The 13669-nt window shown below is 47.4% G+C and overlaps 1 protein-coding gene across 2 annotated transcripts; it reads left to right on the top strand.

Annotated features, from left to right (window-relative positions):
* The first annotated feature begins 133 nt into the window (after window positions 1-133).
* Window positions 134-13588, top strand: mtr (5-methyltetrahydrofolate-homocysteine methyltransferase). Of its 2 annotated transcripts, XM_062474705.1 has the most exons (34): window positions 134-560; window positions 2355-2572; window positions 2915-3004; window positions 3230-3299; window positions 3400-3492; window positions 3709-3815; window positions 3900-3959; window positions 4124-4218; window positions 4456-4556; window positions 4714-4775; window positions 4863-4930; window positions 5088-5167; window positions 5261-5373; window positions 5610-5750; window positions 5855-6040; window positions 6131-6310; window positions 6421-6537; window positions 6649-6789; window positions 6886-6975; window positions 7083-7235; window positions 7449-7556; window positions 7944-8044; window positions 8886-8953; window positions 9124-9244; window positions 9340-9421; window positions 9721-9819; window positions 9926-10001; window positions 10091-10246; window positions 10361-10557; window positions 10648-10848; window positions 11098-11290; window positions 11544-11656; window positions 11778-11886; window positions 11930-13588. In XM_062474705.1, the coding sequence occupies exons 1-33, from the start codon at window positions 524-526 to the stop codon at window positions 11862-11864; spliced, it is 3804 nt and encodes a 1267-aa protein (XP_062330689.1). In that variant the 5' UTR covers window positions 134-523; the 3' UTR covers window positions 11865-11886; window positions 11930-13588. The 2 variants fall into 2 exon arrangements, with proteins under 2 accessions (XP_062330689.1, XP_062330688.1); XM_062474704.1 differs by having other exon boundaries at window positions 11778-13588.
* Window positions 13589-13669: the final 81 nt, after the last annotated feature.

Raw genomic sequence — 13669 nt, 5'->3', positions numbered from 1 at the left:
CGTACCTTGTTTTTATTTGTTGAGCATCAGTGATTATGGTATCTGTATTTATAAGATAAGTTCTTGACATTTTGACCAGAGAGAGACAAACATATCTGGCTTGTGTGTGAAAGTTCACCACCATGGAAGCAGCTGAGTGGGGGAAAACTACTCTCAAGCTTTGCAAACTGAGTAAGGGGATTTCAGGTCATTTAGGGAAGATAATAAACTAATTATGTAGCAATGAGCAGAGGGATTGTCATCTTTTTAGTAGGATAGATAGTATTGTCCCTCTCATTTCGTGGAAACATTGTATCTAGTTGGCGTTTGAACTTAATGAACCTGTAGTTGGTTGCTCAATGAACCGGGAAGCATGCGCAGTCGTAGAAGTTGTATCGGCTTCTAAGGAGTTTTTGCGTGTCCCATAGATGGACATGGACTAGAAAGACGTGTCAAGATCTTTGCTTTGTGTTGGACAAGGGTGCTCGCCGCTTGTGGTTGTGAGATTAGGTTGAGGATTGCCCAAAAAAGAATTATCGCAGCCATGGGTCCGACCATTCATGACATGTCAACAAAATCAGGTAAACAAAGCTGGCATGCAGATTAATTTACTTTTCTGTCTACGTCCCTGTACGTCCCCGTATATAGCTAGCTAGCCATATACATTAGTAGATAGCATGGCATATAATTTACCATGATTTAGCCAGCTAATATATGTCAGCAAATGTAGCTAGTACTAGCTAATCTGCGTTGTAGTGGAATAGCTGGATTGCAAGGCTTCCTATGGAACTCCATCTAGAAAGTTATATAGTCAATCTGTCGGCCTATGTCTATCTACCTTGCTTGCTGTGTTTGATACGGCTATATAGTGTGTGAATGGGTAGATAGCTAGCTAGCCAGTTGACAACCACGTGAATTTCACTTCGTGTAGTTAGACAGCTGTTTAGCTACTTAGCTAGCCACAATGTAAAGGCTGATAGCCTAGCTAGAACGCAGATTTTCTATTCTAAATTATATATATTTACGTTTTTCTTAGTGCTACTTTTGCTAGCTAGACTATGACGTTTGCTAACTTGATACGTATAATTATATAAAATAGAGGATGCAACGTTAGACTACGTGCTGTGGCTGAGCTGATAAAGTGCAGTTGAATAACCATGGTAATTCACATGGCAAAGTTACATGCATTACCTTGCACTGTACTGTAGTCTAATAAAAAAAAAAGTAGGCAACTCACAGAAGCCTCTATTCCAAACATGCATACAGTAGCCAGAATAGCTAGATAGTCAGAGTTGTTTTAAATCAATCAGTTGCCAGGACTAAGATGTAGATCGTCAGTGACGACCTTCACCAGAGGGGAAGGGGAGTGAGGGAGAGGCCATTGATGTTGAGAGCATCATAGTTCCTACTGTTCCTAAAACTATGGAACAAATTATCCATAAATATTAGGGAAGCAAACACTCTAGACATTTTTAAAAGACAGCTTAAAACCTACCTTTTTACCGAAGCATTTAAGTAATTTTATCTCAAAAGGGTTTTCCTACTTTTATTAATTATATTATTGTAGAATCTTGGTTTAGTAAATTTGGGTCATTATTTGACTTGCTATTTTTACTTTGTCTAGGTCAGAGTTGGCGAACTCTGATAGCGTACAAGAACTCTGGTCGCGTGAAGTATTTAAACAAATATGTAAAACAATCTGTATTCTTGATCTGAGGCAAAGGATCTGTTAACAGAGAATACGGCCCATACTCTTGACCTGGGGAAAGGATCTGTTAACAGAGTGTATGGTTTTATATATACAGACCAGGGGTGAACCAAATGTATATGTTACTTTTAAGATGCATGTTTAAAGTTGGTTTCTCTCTTGAACAGAGATCTTATTGGGATTTGTATTTTTGTTTGAATTGTTTATCACTTGTATTATTGTTTTTATTGATTTTATGTAAAGCACCTTGAGCTGCAATTCTTGTATGAAATGTGCTATATAAATAAAGTCTTACTTACTTACTTACTACTGGACCTATGAGCCACCCAATCTCAGAACAGGTTGTTGCCAGGTAAAACAAATAATCTGTTGAGTTTATCTAGACCACCTATCATCTAGGGATCTGGATCTTTACATTCATTCATTCATACATTCATTCATTCATTCATTCATAGAGCTATGAATCAGACTTATTCAGTGACTTCCACTTTTTCATATCACAGCAACTTTAAATATTCTGTGGAGTTCAGTGTTTGAAATGGCATTTATATGTCAACCCAAATGCAAGTTTCACAGGACAACAGACCATCATCGATTGATGGGATAGATTGAATAATTGTAATACTCGGGGATAGTAACTTCCCCAATAATTGGTGAATTTCCTCAGGGGCCAGCAGCAAGTGTCAGCTGAAGGATGAGTTGCGTGCGTTGCTGCAGCAAAGGATCATGGTCCTAGATGGCGGCATGGGCACCATGATCCAGCAGAAGAACCTGGAGGAGGAGCACTTCCGGGGGGAGGAGTTTAAAGACCACGCCCTCAGTCTTAAGGGCAACAACGACCTCCTAAGCATCACCCAGTCTGATGTCATCTACCAAATACACAAGGTAAGAAGCAAGGAGAAACAACTGACAGCTGCATTAGATATGGTGGTTACAGCCCAACATCCACTACACAAGAAAAGTTACTTTCATTAAGTGCGTTTACCCAGTAAATCTATCACATACAATATGGAGCCGTCCTTCAATTGTCCTGTAATGGGCCCTGGTCACGACTTGGTGTGGAATAATTAGCAAAAAGCAAGGAGACAAATAGTCAATCTGTAATCATGAGCCCACAGCAGGAGGCACTGACCGTGCAACAGGCAGAGATGACCCTATTGTGCTTTTGAGCCCAGTATGATTAACCAGTCACATTCTTGTGTGTGTGTGTGTGTGTGTGTTGTTCAGGACTACCTGTTTGCTGGAGCAGACATAATCGAGACTAACACATTCAGCAGCACCAGCATTGCCCAGGCAGACTACGGTCTGGAACATATAGTAAGTTCTGTTCTCACTCCCTCAGCTTGACCTATGACCCCTAGACACGGACTGGACTGTTGGATTTGTCCTACAATGAGAAATATAGTTCACTTCATTTATCATAATGGTAATTATGCCAAGCTGAATTCTCTAACTCTAACCTATTGAGTTATAAAACGTAATTATCCTAATCACAGCTCTCAAAGGTAGTTCATGTGATTGTGGTTCACATGTTGTTCACAGGCGTACCGTCTCAACAAGACATCCGCTGAGATTGCAAGGAGGGCGGCCAATGACGTCACCAAACAGACAGGTATTACCAATAGTGGATTGTGTAATAAAGGGTTGTCACAAATATTGTGGGACATGTGATGTTGGTGTGTTTAACTTTCTTCTTTGCTGTTAATGTGGAGGATGTAAAAGATACGTGGCAGGTGCAGTGGGTCCCACCAATAAAACCCTCTCTGTGTCGCCGTCGGTCGAGAGACCAGACTTCAGGAACGTCAGTAAGACATCTAGACCTTCACCTGCCCTGGCAGCCATGTTTTCACCTTTGACCTATTTAAGAAAAAAACAAAAACACTATTCATTACTTATATTCAAGACTTAATTTAGGAATCTACATAATACCATACTTTTTAAATTTCTGTGAAGTGTCTAGTAATCATATTTGTGTGTTTGTGTGTGTGTGTGTGTGTGTGTGTGTTCCTGTTCCCCCATAGCTTTTGATGAGCTAGTGGTGGCCTATACAGAGCAGGTCAGAGGCTTACTGGATGGAGGAGCTGACATCCTGCTGGTGGAGACCATCTTTGACACTGCCAATGCCAAGGTATCCCTCACACGACTGCTTATCAGCTGTCAATCATAGACAGACTATTCGTAATATTTACATTTTTGTCATCTATTCTTACAGGCAGCTCTATTTGCCATTGACCAACTGTTTGAAAAAACGTACGATCAAAGACCTATATTTGTAAGTATGGAGTTTCCATCTTTTGGATAAACGGTATACAGTAGGCCTGTATACTTTGGAGCCGTATATTTGATATCTCAGCATAAAATGTAACATTGCCACAGCCATACAGAGAGAGACAGGCTGTTTACCTGTGTCCCTCTCTCTTCTGGTCCTGTCGTCAGATCTCAGGAACTATCGTGGACAGGAGTGGGCGGACTCTGTCCGGACAGACAGGAGAGGCCTTTGTGATCAGTGTGTCTCATGCCAAGCCCCTCTGGTGAGTCAGTGGGCCAGATGAAGAAATTATTATGGGATGTAGTCTGGAATGCCCCTTCCACAAATCATGTCCCAGAGACCTATCAACACAATTGAATCTCTGAAAAGTTCAATTTAATGCATTGAAGGATCATTTATTGAAAAGTCCCCCAGTGTAGACTGTTGCTTGTTTAATCCAAATCCCATTTTGGTGAGCATGGATGAGTTTAAAGCATGGTGAACTTGGTGTGTGTTCCAGTATTGGGTTGAACTGTGCCCTGGGTGCCACAGAGATGAGGCCTTTCATTGAGGCCATAGGGAAGAGCACCACTGCCCTGGTCCTGTGCTACCCCAACGCAGGTGAACCTTCTCCCTGGCACAAGGCTTAGTAACATCTGCCTCTACACACTGGTCTCTACAAACATAAACATCTACCTGACCTCTCCAGTTAGATACTTGTCTAACCAACTGACTTTCTGACTGTTTTCTTTGACCTTACTGTCTGTCTGTATTCCAGGTCTACCCAACACATTTGGTGGATATGATGAGACTCCAGAGTTGACAGCCTCACATATGAAGGTAGCTTTCAAGTACAAATATTGCAGTCCACTTGTAACCCTCTTGACAATACTTTTCTCGATCACAGGCTATTCTCTGTCTATGTAGGACTTTGCAAAGGACGGTCTGGTGAACTTGGTTGGAGGTTGTTGTGGAACCACACCAGCACACATAAGGTAACTATGGAAACAGTTCACCAAGACCACAGACCCTACCTTATCACTGTCTTTTTCTGTTTAGTCTCTTACCCTATGTTGTTCCTTCCTTTTAACTCCCTCTCATTCTCTCTATCTATCTGTCTTCTGTTCCCTTGTCCTCCTCCACTCTGTTCAGGGCCATTGCTGAGGGAGTAAAACACTGCCACCCCAGAGTGCCCCCTACTGATGTGTTCCAGGACTACATGCTACTCTCAGGTAACGATGCGTACAGCTAGTGTGGAGCAGTGACATGATGAATACTGACAAGCTTATTAAATGTATATGTTGTCTCTCTTCTGTGTGCTGCAGGCCTGGAGCCCTTCAGGGTAGGGCCCTACACCAACTTTGTCAACATCGGAGAGCGCTGCAACGTGGCGGGGTCGAGGAAGTTTGCCAAGCTGATTATGGCAGGAGCGTACGAGGTTCGATACGCTCGGCGTCCACATTGAAACGCCTTTCAGCTTCAGATTTCACTTGAAGCTCAAATACAACTTGACCTCTACAATATGTTTTTTTCCAGACAAAATCAGAGCAATTCTCTTCTAAAGTATAACAAAATGTGAATCCTGACTGAAGAAGAAATGAGCAGTACAACAGTGTGATCTACCCATTCTGATGTGTGTGGGTGCTCTAATGTGTGTCCTGTGTGGCCTTTCAGGAAGCTCTCAGCATAGCCAAGACCCAGGTGGAGATGGGGGCCCAGGTCCTGGACATCAACATGGACGAGGGCATGCTGGAGGGACCTGCCGCCATGGCCCGCTTCTGCAACCTCATCTCTTCAGAACCAGACATCGCCAGGGTGACAACCGGACCGATAGAACTTGGACCTTACCATGTGATATCTACCTTCACACACCCAGTAATCCTTACCCCCCATGCGACCCTACCTCCCCCCTTACCCAGGTGCCCCTGTGCATCGACTCGTCCAACTTTGCGGTGATCGAGGCGGGGCTGAAGTGTTTCCAGGGGAAGTGCATCGTCAACAGCATCAGCCTGAAGGAGGGGGAGGAAGAGTTCCTGCAGAGGGCCACCACCGTGAGGCGCTACGGGGCTGCCGTGGTGGTCATGGCCTTCGACGAGGAGGGACAGGTGAGGTGCTCAGCGACCCCTGGGTCCTAACACCCCCCTGCTACCTGACTCCTCACACTCAGAGGGACTCACAAGTCTGTTTCCTCTCAGGCTACAGAGACAGATCGCAAGGTGGAGATCTGCTCCAGAGCTTATCACCTCCTGACCAACCGGGTGGGTTTCAACTCCAATGACATCATCTTCGACCCCAACATCCTGACCATCGGGACGGGCATGGAGGAACACGGCATGTACGCCATCAACTTCATCAAAGCAACACGGCTGATCAAGGTGCTGACGTAACTCGACGTACTGCTAACGAGGAACTGGAACTGAACCGCATCATTGTTTGGAATAACGGTATAGTTGGCGCTTGTCAAATTGCGTGTGTGTGTGTGTAGGAGACGTTGCCAGGCGCCCGGGTCAGCGGAGGTCTGTCCAACCTGTCCTTCTCTTTCCGGGGCATGGAGGTAATCAGAGAAGCCATGCATGGAGCCTTCCTCTACCACGCCATCAAGGTACTCCACACATGACACACACACGCATCTCTCTAAACTCACACACATTCCTTGAAACGAACAAGTGTGGCCACACACACGGGCCCCATCCTGTCCCCTGCTGTCCCTCAGGATGGGATGGACATGGGTATAGTGAACGCTGGCAGCCTGCCGGTGTATGATGACATAGACAAGGAGCTGCTGTTGCTGTGTGAGAACCTCATCTGGAACAGAGACCCCGAGGCCACAGAGAAGCTACTGCTGTACGCTCAGGTAAGTTTGAACTGCACACACACACACACGCACATACACACACACACAAACTGCTATGTATAATATGTGGACAATACAACGGCCTCCTGTTTTCAGAACAATGCCAAAGGAGGGAAGAAGGTCATCCAGACGGATGAGTGGAGAGAGGGAACGGTGGAGGAGAGGCTGGAATACGCCCTCATCAAAGTACGCTGGCTGGAACATTCTACAGGTCCCTGTCTGTCCCAAACACAAGCTCAGCCTTGTGCACCATTCATCGTGTGTGTGTGTGTGTGTGTGTGTGTGTGCAACAGGGCATAGATAAGTATGTGGTGGAGGACACAGAGGAGGCGAAGGCCCAGACGGACCTGTACCCCCGTCCGCTCCACGTCATTGAGGGGCCACTCATGAACGGCATGAAGGTGGTGGGAGACCTGTTTGGAGCCGGAAAGATGTTCCTGCCACAGGTAGACTGTGTGTGTGTGTGTGTGTGTGTGTGTGTGCGCGCGCGCGTGCGTTGGTGGGTGGGTGGGTGTCTGCAATTATGTGTGAAAGACAAACAGATCGGACAGGGCCAATGGTTAGGTTTATTTTTGGAAACACATGATGAATGAATAGTTTGGGACATTATCAAGATCACGTCAAACTAATGAGGCCTGTGAATGTGTGTGTGTGTGTAGGTGATCAAGTCGGCCCGTGTGATGAAAAAGGCTGTGGGCTACCTGATCCCCTTCATGGAGAAGGAGAGGGAGGCCATGATGGCAGCATCAGGATCCACAGAGGAGATGGTCAGCCACACACCACACACCCCAATCCACACACCACACACCCCAAGCCACACACCACACACCCCAAGCCACACACCACACACCCCAAGCCACACACCACACACCCCAAGCCACACACCACACACCCCAAGCCACACACCACACACCCCAAGCCACACACCACACACCCCAAGCCACACACCACACACCCCAAGCCACACACCACACACCCCAAGCCACACACCACACACCCCAAGCCACACACCACACACCCCAAGCCACACACCACACACCCCAAGCCACACACCACACACCCCAAGCCACACACCACACACGCCCCAACTGACGAGCGTGAGGTCCCTGCAGTCTGGTCCTGTGATCTCACACGCTGTCCCCTTCTCCCTCCAGGACCCCTACCAGGGCACCATCGTGCTGGCTACCGTGAAGGGAGACGTCCACGACATCGGCAAGAACATCGTAGGCGTGGTGCTGGGGTGCAACAACTTCAGGTAGGGGGGGGGGGCACTGTTTCACAGCAGCACTATTATGTGACAGTCAAGCCACTCAATAGCAGTCCTCCATCTGTAAGACAATACGCTACTGTTGATAGTGGTCTGCACTATCCACCTATAGGGGGGGAGATCTGTGGGGGGGGGCGTTAATGGTGCATGCAGCAGCATCCATCTAAGCGGAGCTGTCTGATGTTGTGATGCAGGGAATATGTTTCCATGACGAACCTGAGTGGATGGCGAGCTTGTAAACAGGCCTTTCTTCCCATCAGTGAGCAGGGCTAACGGCTGCCAGAGAGGGAGATTTGTTTGGCTTAGAGACGGGAGTCGCGACGCGATGCCGAGGACGGCCTCCGATCTGATGGCTCAGTAAATAGCCGCATCCATCAGAGGGGAGAGCTTGCTTGTCACCGAGGTGGAGGTGGAGAGGGAGAACATAAAAGGAGATGAAAAGGAAAAGCGAGATGGAGTTATGGTTAAAATGGACTAAGAAGGGGGAAGTGGGGAGAGAGCAGTTTTGCTATTGCTGTCAGGAGTAATGGGGTGGTATTCCTTTAGCGAAACAAGCAGCGCTGCCCTAGGGGGTCCACCACTGCCCTTACGCTTCATGTGTGCAATAGGACTCAATCTGCTGCCTCTGCAATATCTGGTGTGAGCTGGGCTTACTGTAAGAGATTGTGTGTGTGTGTGTGTGTGTGTGTGTGTGTGTGTGTGTGTGTGTGTGTGTGTGTGTGTGTGTGTGTGTGTGTGTGTGTGTGGGAAGTGGGCTAGCGTTACCAGTATAATTAGGTGTGTGTGTTTCATGGTGTATTAACCCTGCCTTCTCCCCCTCCTGGGTTAGAGTCATTGATCTGGGGGTCATGACCCCCTGTGACCGTATACTGAGAGAGGCCATCGACAAGAAGGCAGGTGGGTCTCGCCCAATAGGTCCTGATGGAACTGTCTGCATGTGTCTGCTTGTGTGTGTGAAGCAGAATGACAATGTTCTGGTCAGTCAGAGCAGATCAGTTTGTAAGGGAACTCTATTGATGAGGAGTAAGGGAGTAACGTAAGGACCTGTGTGTGCGCTTTTGGTCCAGATATCATCGGCCTGTCTGGTTTGATCACCCCCTCCCTGGATGAGATGATCTATGTCGCCAAGGAGATGGAACGGCTAGGCATGAAGACCCCTCTGCTCATAGGGGGGGCCACCACTTCCAAGTAATTGACACACACACACACATTTTGCATTATGATATGTCCAGACGTTTATCAGATAACTCTTTTTTGTGTGTGTGTCTGTGTGTGTGTGACAGGACCCATACAGCTGTTAAGATTGCACCTCGCTACAGCTCCCCTGTGGTGCATGTTCTGGATGCTTCTCGGAGTGTGGTGGTGGTATGTAGTTCCATCCGGATAGATAAACACTAGCTACAGGAGCACGTGAAGCCAGGGCAAGTATGCTAATACAACACAAAGTGTTTGCATGTGTGTATGTGTGGTACTGTTGCACCTGATGACTCACACTGGATTGAAATGGCATCGCCCTTCCTGTCCATGGCCCACTCTGGGCTTCATGCCCTCAACACCTCACCTGAAGGAAACAAAGGCGGTCTCTCCCTCTCTCCCCTCTCAAGCTCACCCTCTCTCTATGTGTATTTCTCGATATGAGCCTTCTCTTCCTCTTCCTGCTGCAGTGCTCTCAGCTCCTGGACCAAAACGTGAGGGAGGAGTACTTTGAGGAGGTGACGGAGGAGTACGAGGATGTCAGACAGGACCACTACGACTCCCTCAAGGTGGGGATGGATGGATGGAAGGAAGGATGTACCGTTGAGCTGTTTACTGTCACTTTTATTCTCTTATTCTCTCCCTATCCCCCTCCCTCCATGTCGCTCTCCTCAGGAGAGGCGCTACCTGTCTCTAAGCCTGGCTAGGGAGAAGGGCCTACGCATTGACTGGCACTCCCAGCCAAGACCAGGCAAGACTCATCTGATTTGCCTGTCATCTGAACTGTCATCTGGTGTTGCTCCCCTGACCTCTCTTGATCTTATCTCTCCTGACTTGTAGTGTGTCCTCAGTTCCTGGGAACAAAGGTGTTTGAGTCGTACGACCTGCGCCGCCTGGTGGACTACATTGACTGGAAGCCCTTCTTTGACATCTGGCAGCTGCGGGGGAAGTACCCCAACAGAGGTTACCCCAAGATCTTCAAAGACAAGACTGTGGGTGAGGGGAGAGGAAGCTCTAGCTGGCCTCCCTCTGAGACGTCTCAGAGCTCCATACCAGCCCAGGCACCTTCTGCTTCCTGGATATTCATGAGCGCCTTCCTTTGATTGACAGGTGTGGAGGCCAGACGGGTGTTTGACGATGCTCAGAGGCTGCTTAATAGGTTGATTGACAGCCGGGGTCTTCAGGGGCAGGGCCTGGTGGGCTTCTGGCCTGCCCAAAGCGTCGGTGACGACATCCACGTGTATGCTAGTGATGCCACCGCTCTCTGCAGCCAACCGGTGGCCAAGTTCCACGGCCTAAGACAGCAGGTCAGGGAGGGGGTCAGAGATTTCCCGGTTCCTACCATCTGCCCTGATGACAGTCATATTTAAAGTGTGTGTGTGTGTATATCCATGCAGGCGGAGAAGGACTCTTCCAGTTCGGACCCCTACCTGTGCCTGTCTGACTTTGTGGCTCCCCGCGACAGTGGCGTGCCTGACTACGTGGGCATGTTCGCCGTGGGCGTGTTCGGGGCGGAGGAGCTGAGTCGACAGTTTGAGGGTCAGGGAGATGACTACAGCAGCATCATGGTAAAGGCCCTGGCTGACCGACTGGCTGAGGTACCCATGATTTGTCACTATTTCTCTGTCTTTACCTGTCTCTCTTTTACTTTCTCTCTCTCACACACACACGCTCTCCATCTGCCCCCTTTGCCTTGTTCTCTTGCGCTTATGGCTTAAACTATTGTGTAGTCCAACACTCATACACAGGGATTGCATTATAAAGTTGCGTAAACTCCGTAACAATGTCGCTTTTGTAGATTCTATAGGAGTAACCAATCATGACCCTCCACCCTCACTTTTTTCCAGGCGTTTGCTGAGGAGCTTCATGCCCGGGTTCGTAAGGACCTGTGGGGCTACAGCTGTGAGGAGGAGCTCCACGCAGAGGAGCTCCACAGGGTCCACTATGAGGGCATCAGGCCGGCGGCGGGCTACCCCAGCCAGCCCGACCACACGGAGAAGACCACCATGTGGAGGCTGGCTGCTGTGGAGGAGAAGACCGGTATGACCGCACGACACAGGATACACATCGGGACACTATCTGAGTTTTCAGACAGTGCAGCTTTTTATCCCACAGGGAAGGGCCCAGTTAAACACAACACATTGCGAAGTCGTCACAGAAAACGCAAGGTCAACAGTGATCGATCTCCCAAAAAACAACAGTAGAATCGAGTGAAAGAATATGAAACCCTTCATCCCCTGTAAATAAACCCAGGCTTTCATGACTGTTGTTTGGGTGGTGTTCCTCTCCCCAGGTATTTGCTTGACTGAGTCTCTGGCCATGACCCCGGCTGCCTCTGTCTCTGGCCTCTACTTCTCCAGCCCCAAGGCCTCCTACTTCGCTGTGGGAAAGATCACCAAGGAGCAGGTACCACATGACACCAGGTTTACACGTGTGATATCGAGACATGTCTCTGAAGTGGTGGTCTCAGTATCAGAGACGGGGAATGAGATTGAGATTGTGTTGACATTCTGTTGTCTGTGTCCAGGTGCAGGACTATGCTGAGAGGAAGGAGATGGCGGTCTCAGAGGTGGAGAGGTGGCTGGGGCCCATCTTGGGCTACGACACAGACTGATGACCCTTGACCCTACACCCTGGACCCTAGACTCTAGATCCCTGTACCCCAGACCCTACACCCTGTACCCTAGACCCCTACACCTTGTACCCTGCACACTACACCCTACGCACACACAGCCTGCACCTTATGGCCAAGGGTGAAGAGGTGTGATACTAGATCCAACCCATTTCACTACACACTGTGTCTGTCAACCTACGCCCAGGGGCTGACTCCAGCTATAGCTACATCTTTGGGCTTTTGCCCAACGTTTTCCCTGTTTCAGTCTCTTGTGTATTACAATATAGAAAAAAGTCTAGCCTGTAGCCCAGGCCTGCTGAAGTGGACAAGACTGCTGTTCACAATGCGTCACCTCCTGATAGAAATAGTCCAGCAGGTCAGTTGAGTTGAAACACTTCATCCGAGCCATATTGCTGATTGGGAATCTCAGTGGGAATACATGACCGGTATTTCAGGATGATTCGAGCACAGACCAGTTCTCTCTTCAGTAGCTGTGGCCAGTGTTTCTTTTATTGTCTATCAAGATCGTTTCATATTTGCAGGGCTTTTAACTGCAATGCTTCTCATTATCGTCCAGTGGAATGTTACCACTGGAATTTTCTTGTGTAATAAGTGGCAGTTACTGAAGGTGTTTTATATCGTGCCCGTTACACTTTACTTTTCATACTGATATAGTTCTTGTGAAGGCCTTCACCTTGAATCGGACCCATTGAGTTTTTCCTTTAATTGCTGTTGGCCTACACTTTATGATTCATAATTGACATAGAAAGCTTTGCAGGGTTTAAAATTGGATTATAAAACTGAAATGGCCCACTCCTAATACCAGCACGATTTACTAGACCCTAGACCCTACACCTTAGACCCTAGACCCTACACCTTAGACCCTACACCCTAGACCCTACATGCCAGACACAGTTCCATTGGCTCTGCCTCTACTGCTCTTGCCAAAGTTCTGCTTGGACACACTGAGGCACGGTCAGTCCTGCCCCCTGCTGCCAGTACTGTGCCAAAGCCAGACGTGACTAGCGCTCCACTGGACCTTAACACACTATAGGTTGATGTGGTCCTCTGTCACACTGAAGCATTCTTTACACCCATTGTCTTAACTTGAACCTGGACTTTAGGTTTTGTTCTCTTAGCTCCCCTGATGCTCTCAAATCCCCACCAGTCTGATGGACTAAGAGATCCCAATCAAATGTTCCTGTTGACTAGAAACAACTTTTTTGGGGTTCATGTTTTAATCAGTCACAGTGATTTTAATCTCCCATGCTTTATTTAAGGTGGTCGATGTTTCTTATTTTCTACAATTATTTTGTTTGACAACCAAATGCATAGATGATAATCTATTTTAATCAGTGTTTTATTTGATGTCGCTGACCAGTTTTACTTTAAGGATGAATCAGAAATTGCCTGTTGACAGCCTGATTGGTTGTTAAATAACATATTTTGAGGTTGCATTAAACTTGCATGGTTTTGTGGAACATTCTGATTCATGATTGTGTTTAGCCTAATTGTTTTATGAGGAAATGAATACTATTAGCATTATGAAAACTTCAAATTCATATGTTTCACAATATGTCTTAAAGAAAATGTGCTGACCAATGCAGCACAGGTCGAAGATGTGTCCTAATTTCAACTCGATTGTCCATTTCGTTGTCATAAATGAGTTTGATCTTGTTCCATTAAAATCTTTCAAGTAAAATTGATGAGCGCCCAGCACATCTTTCCACTCATTGGTGTGTCTTGCTTTTGTGTTGCTGCCGTTTCTTTATTGAAGTCATCACATATTTGCATCCAGGTTGTTA

Source organism: Osmerus eperlanus, chromosome 12, assembly GCF_963692335.1.
Source record: "Osmerus eperlanus chromosome 12, fOsmEpe2.1, whole genome shotgun sequence".
NCBI classification, from domain to species: Eukaryota; Metazoa; Chordata; class Actinopteri; order Osmeriformes; family Osmeridae; genus Osmerus; species Osmerus eperlanus.
This window is presented reverse-complemented; position numbering and strand designations above follow the sequence as displayed.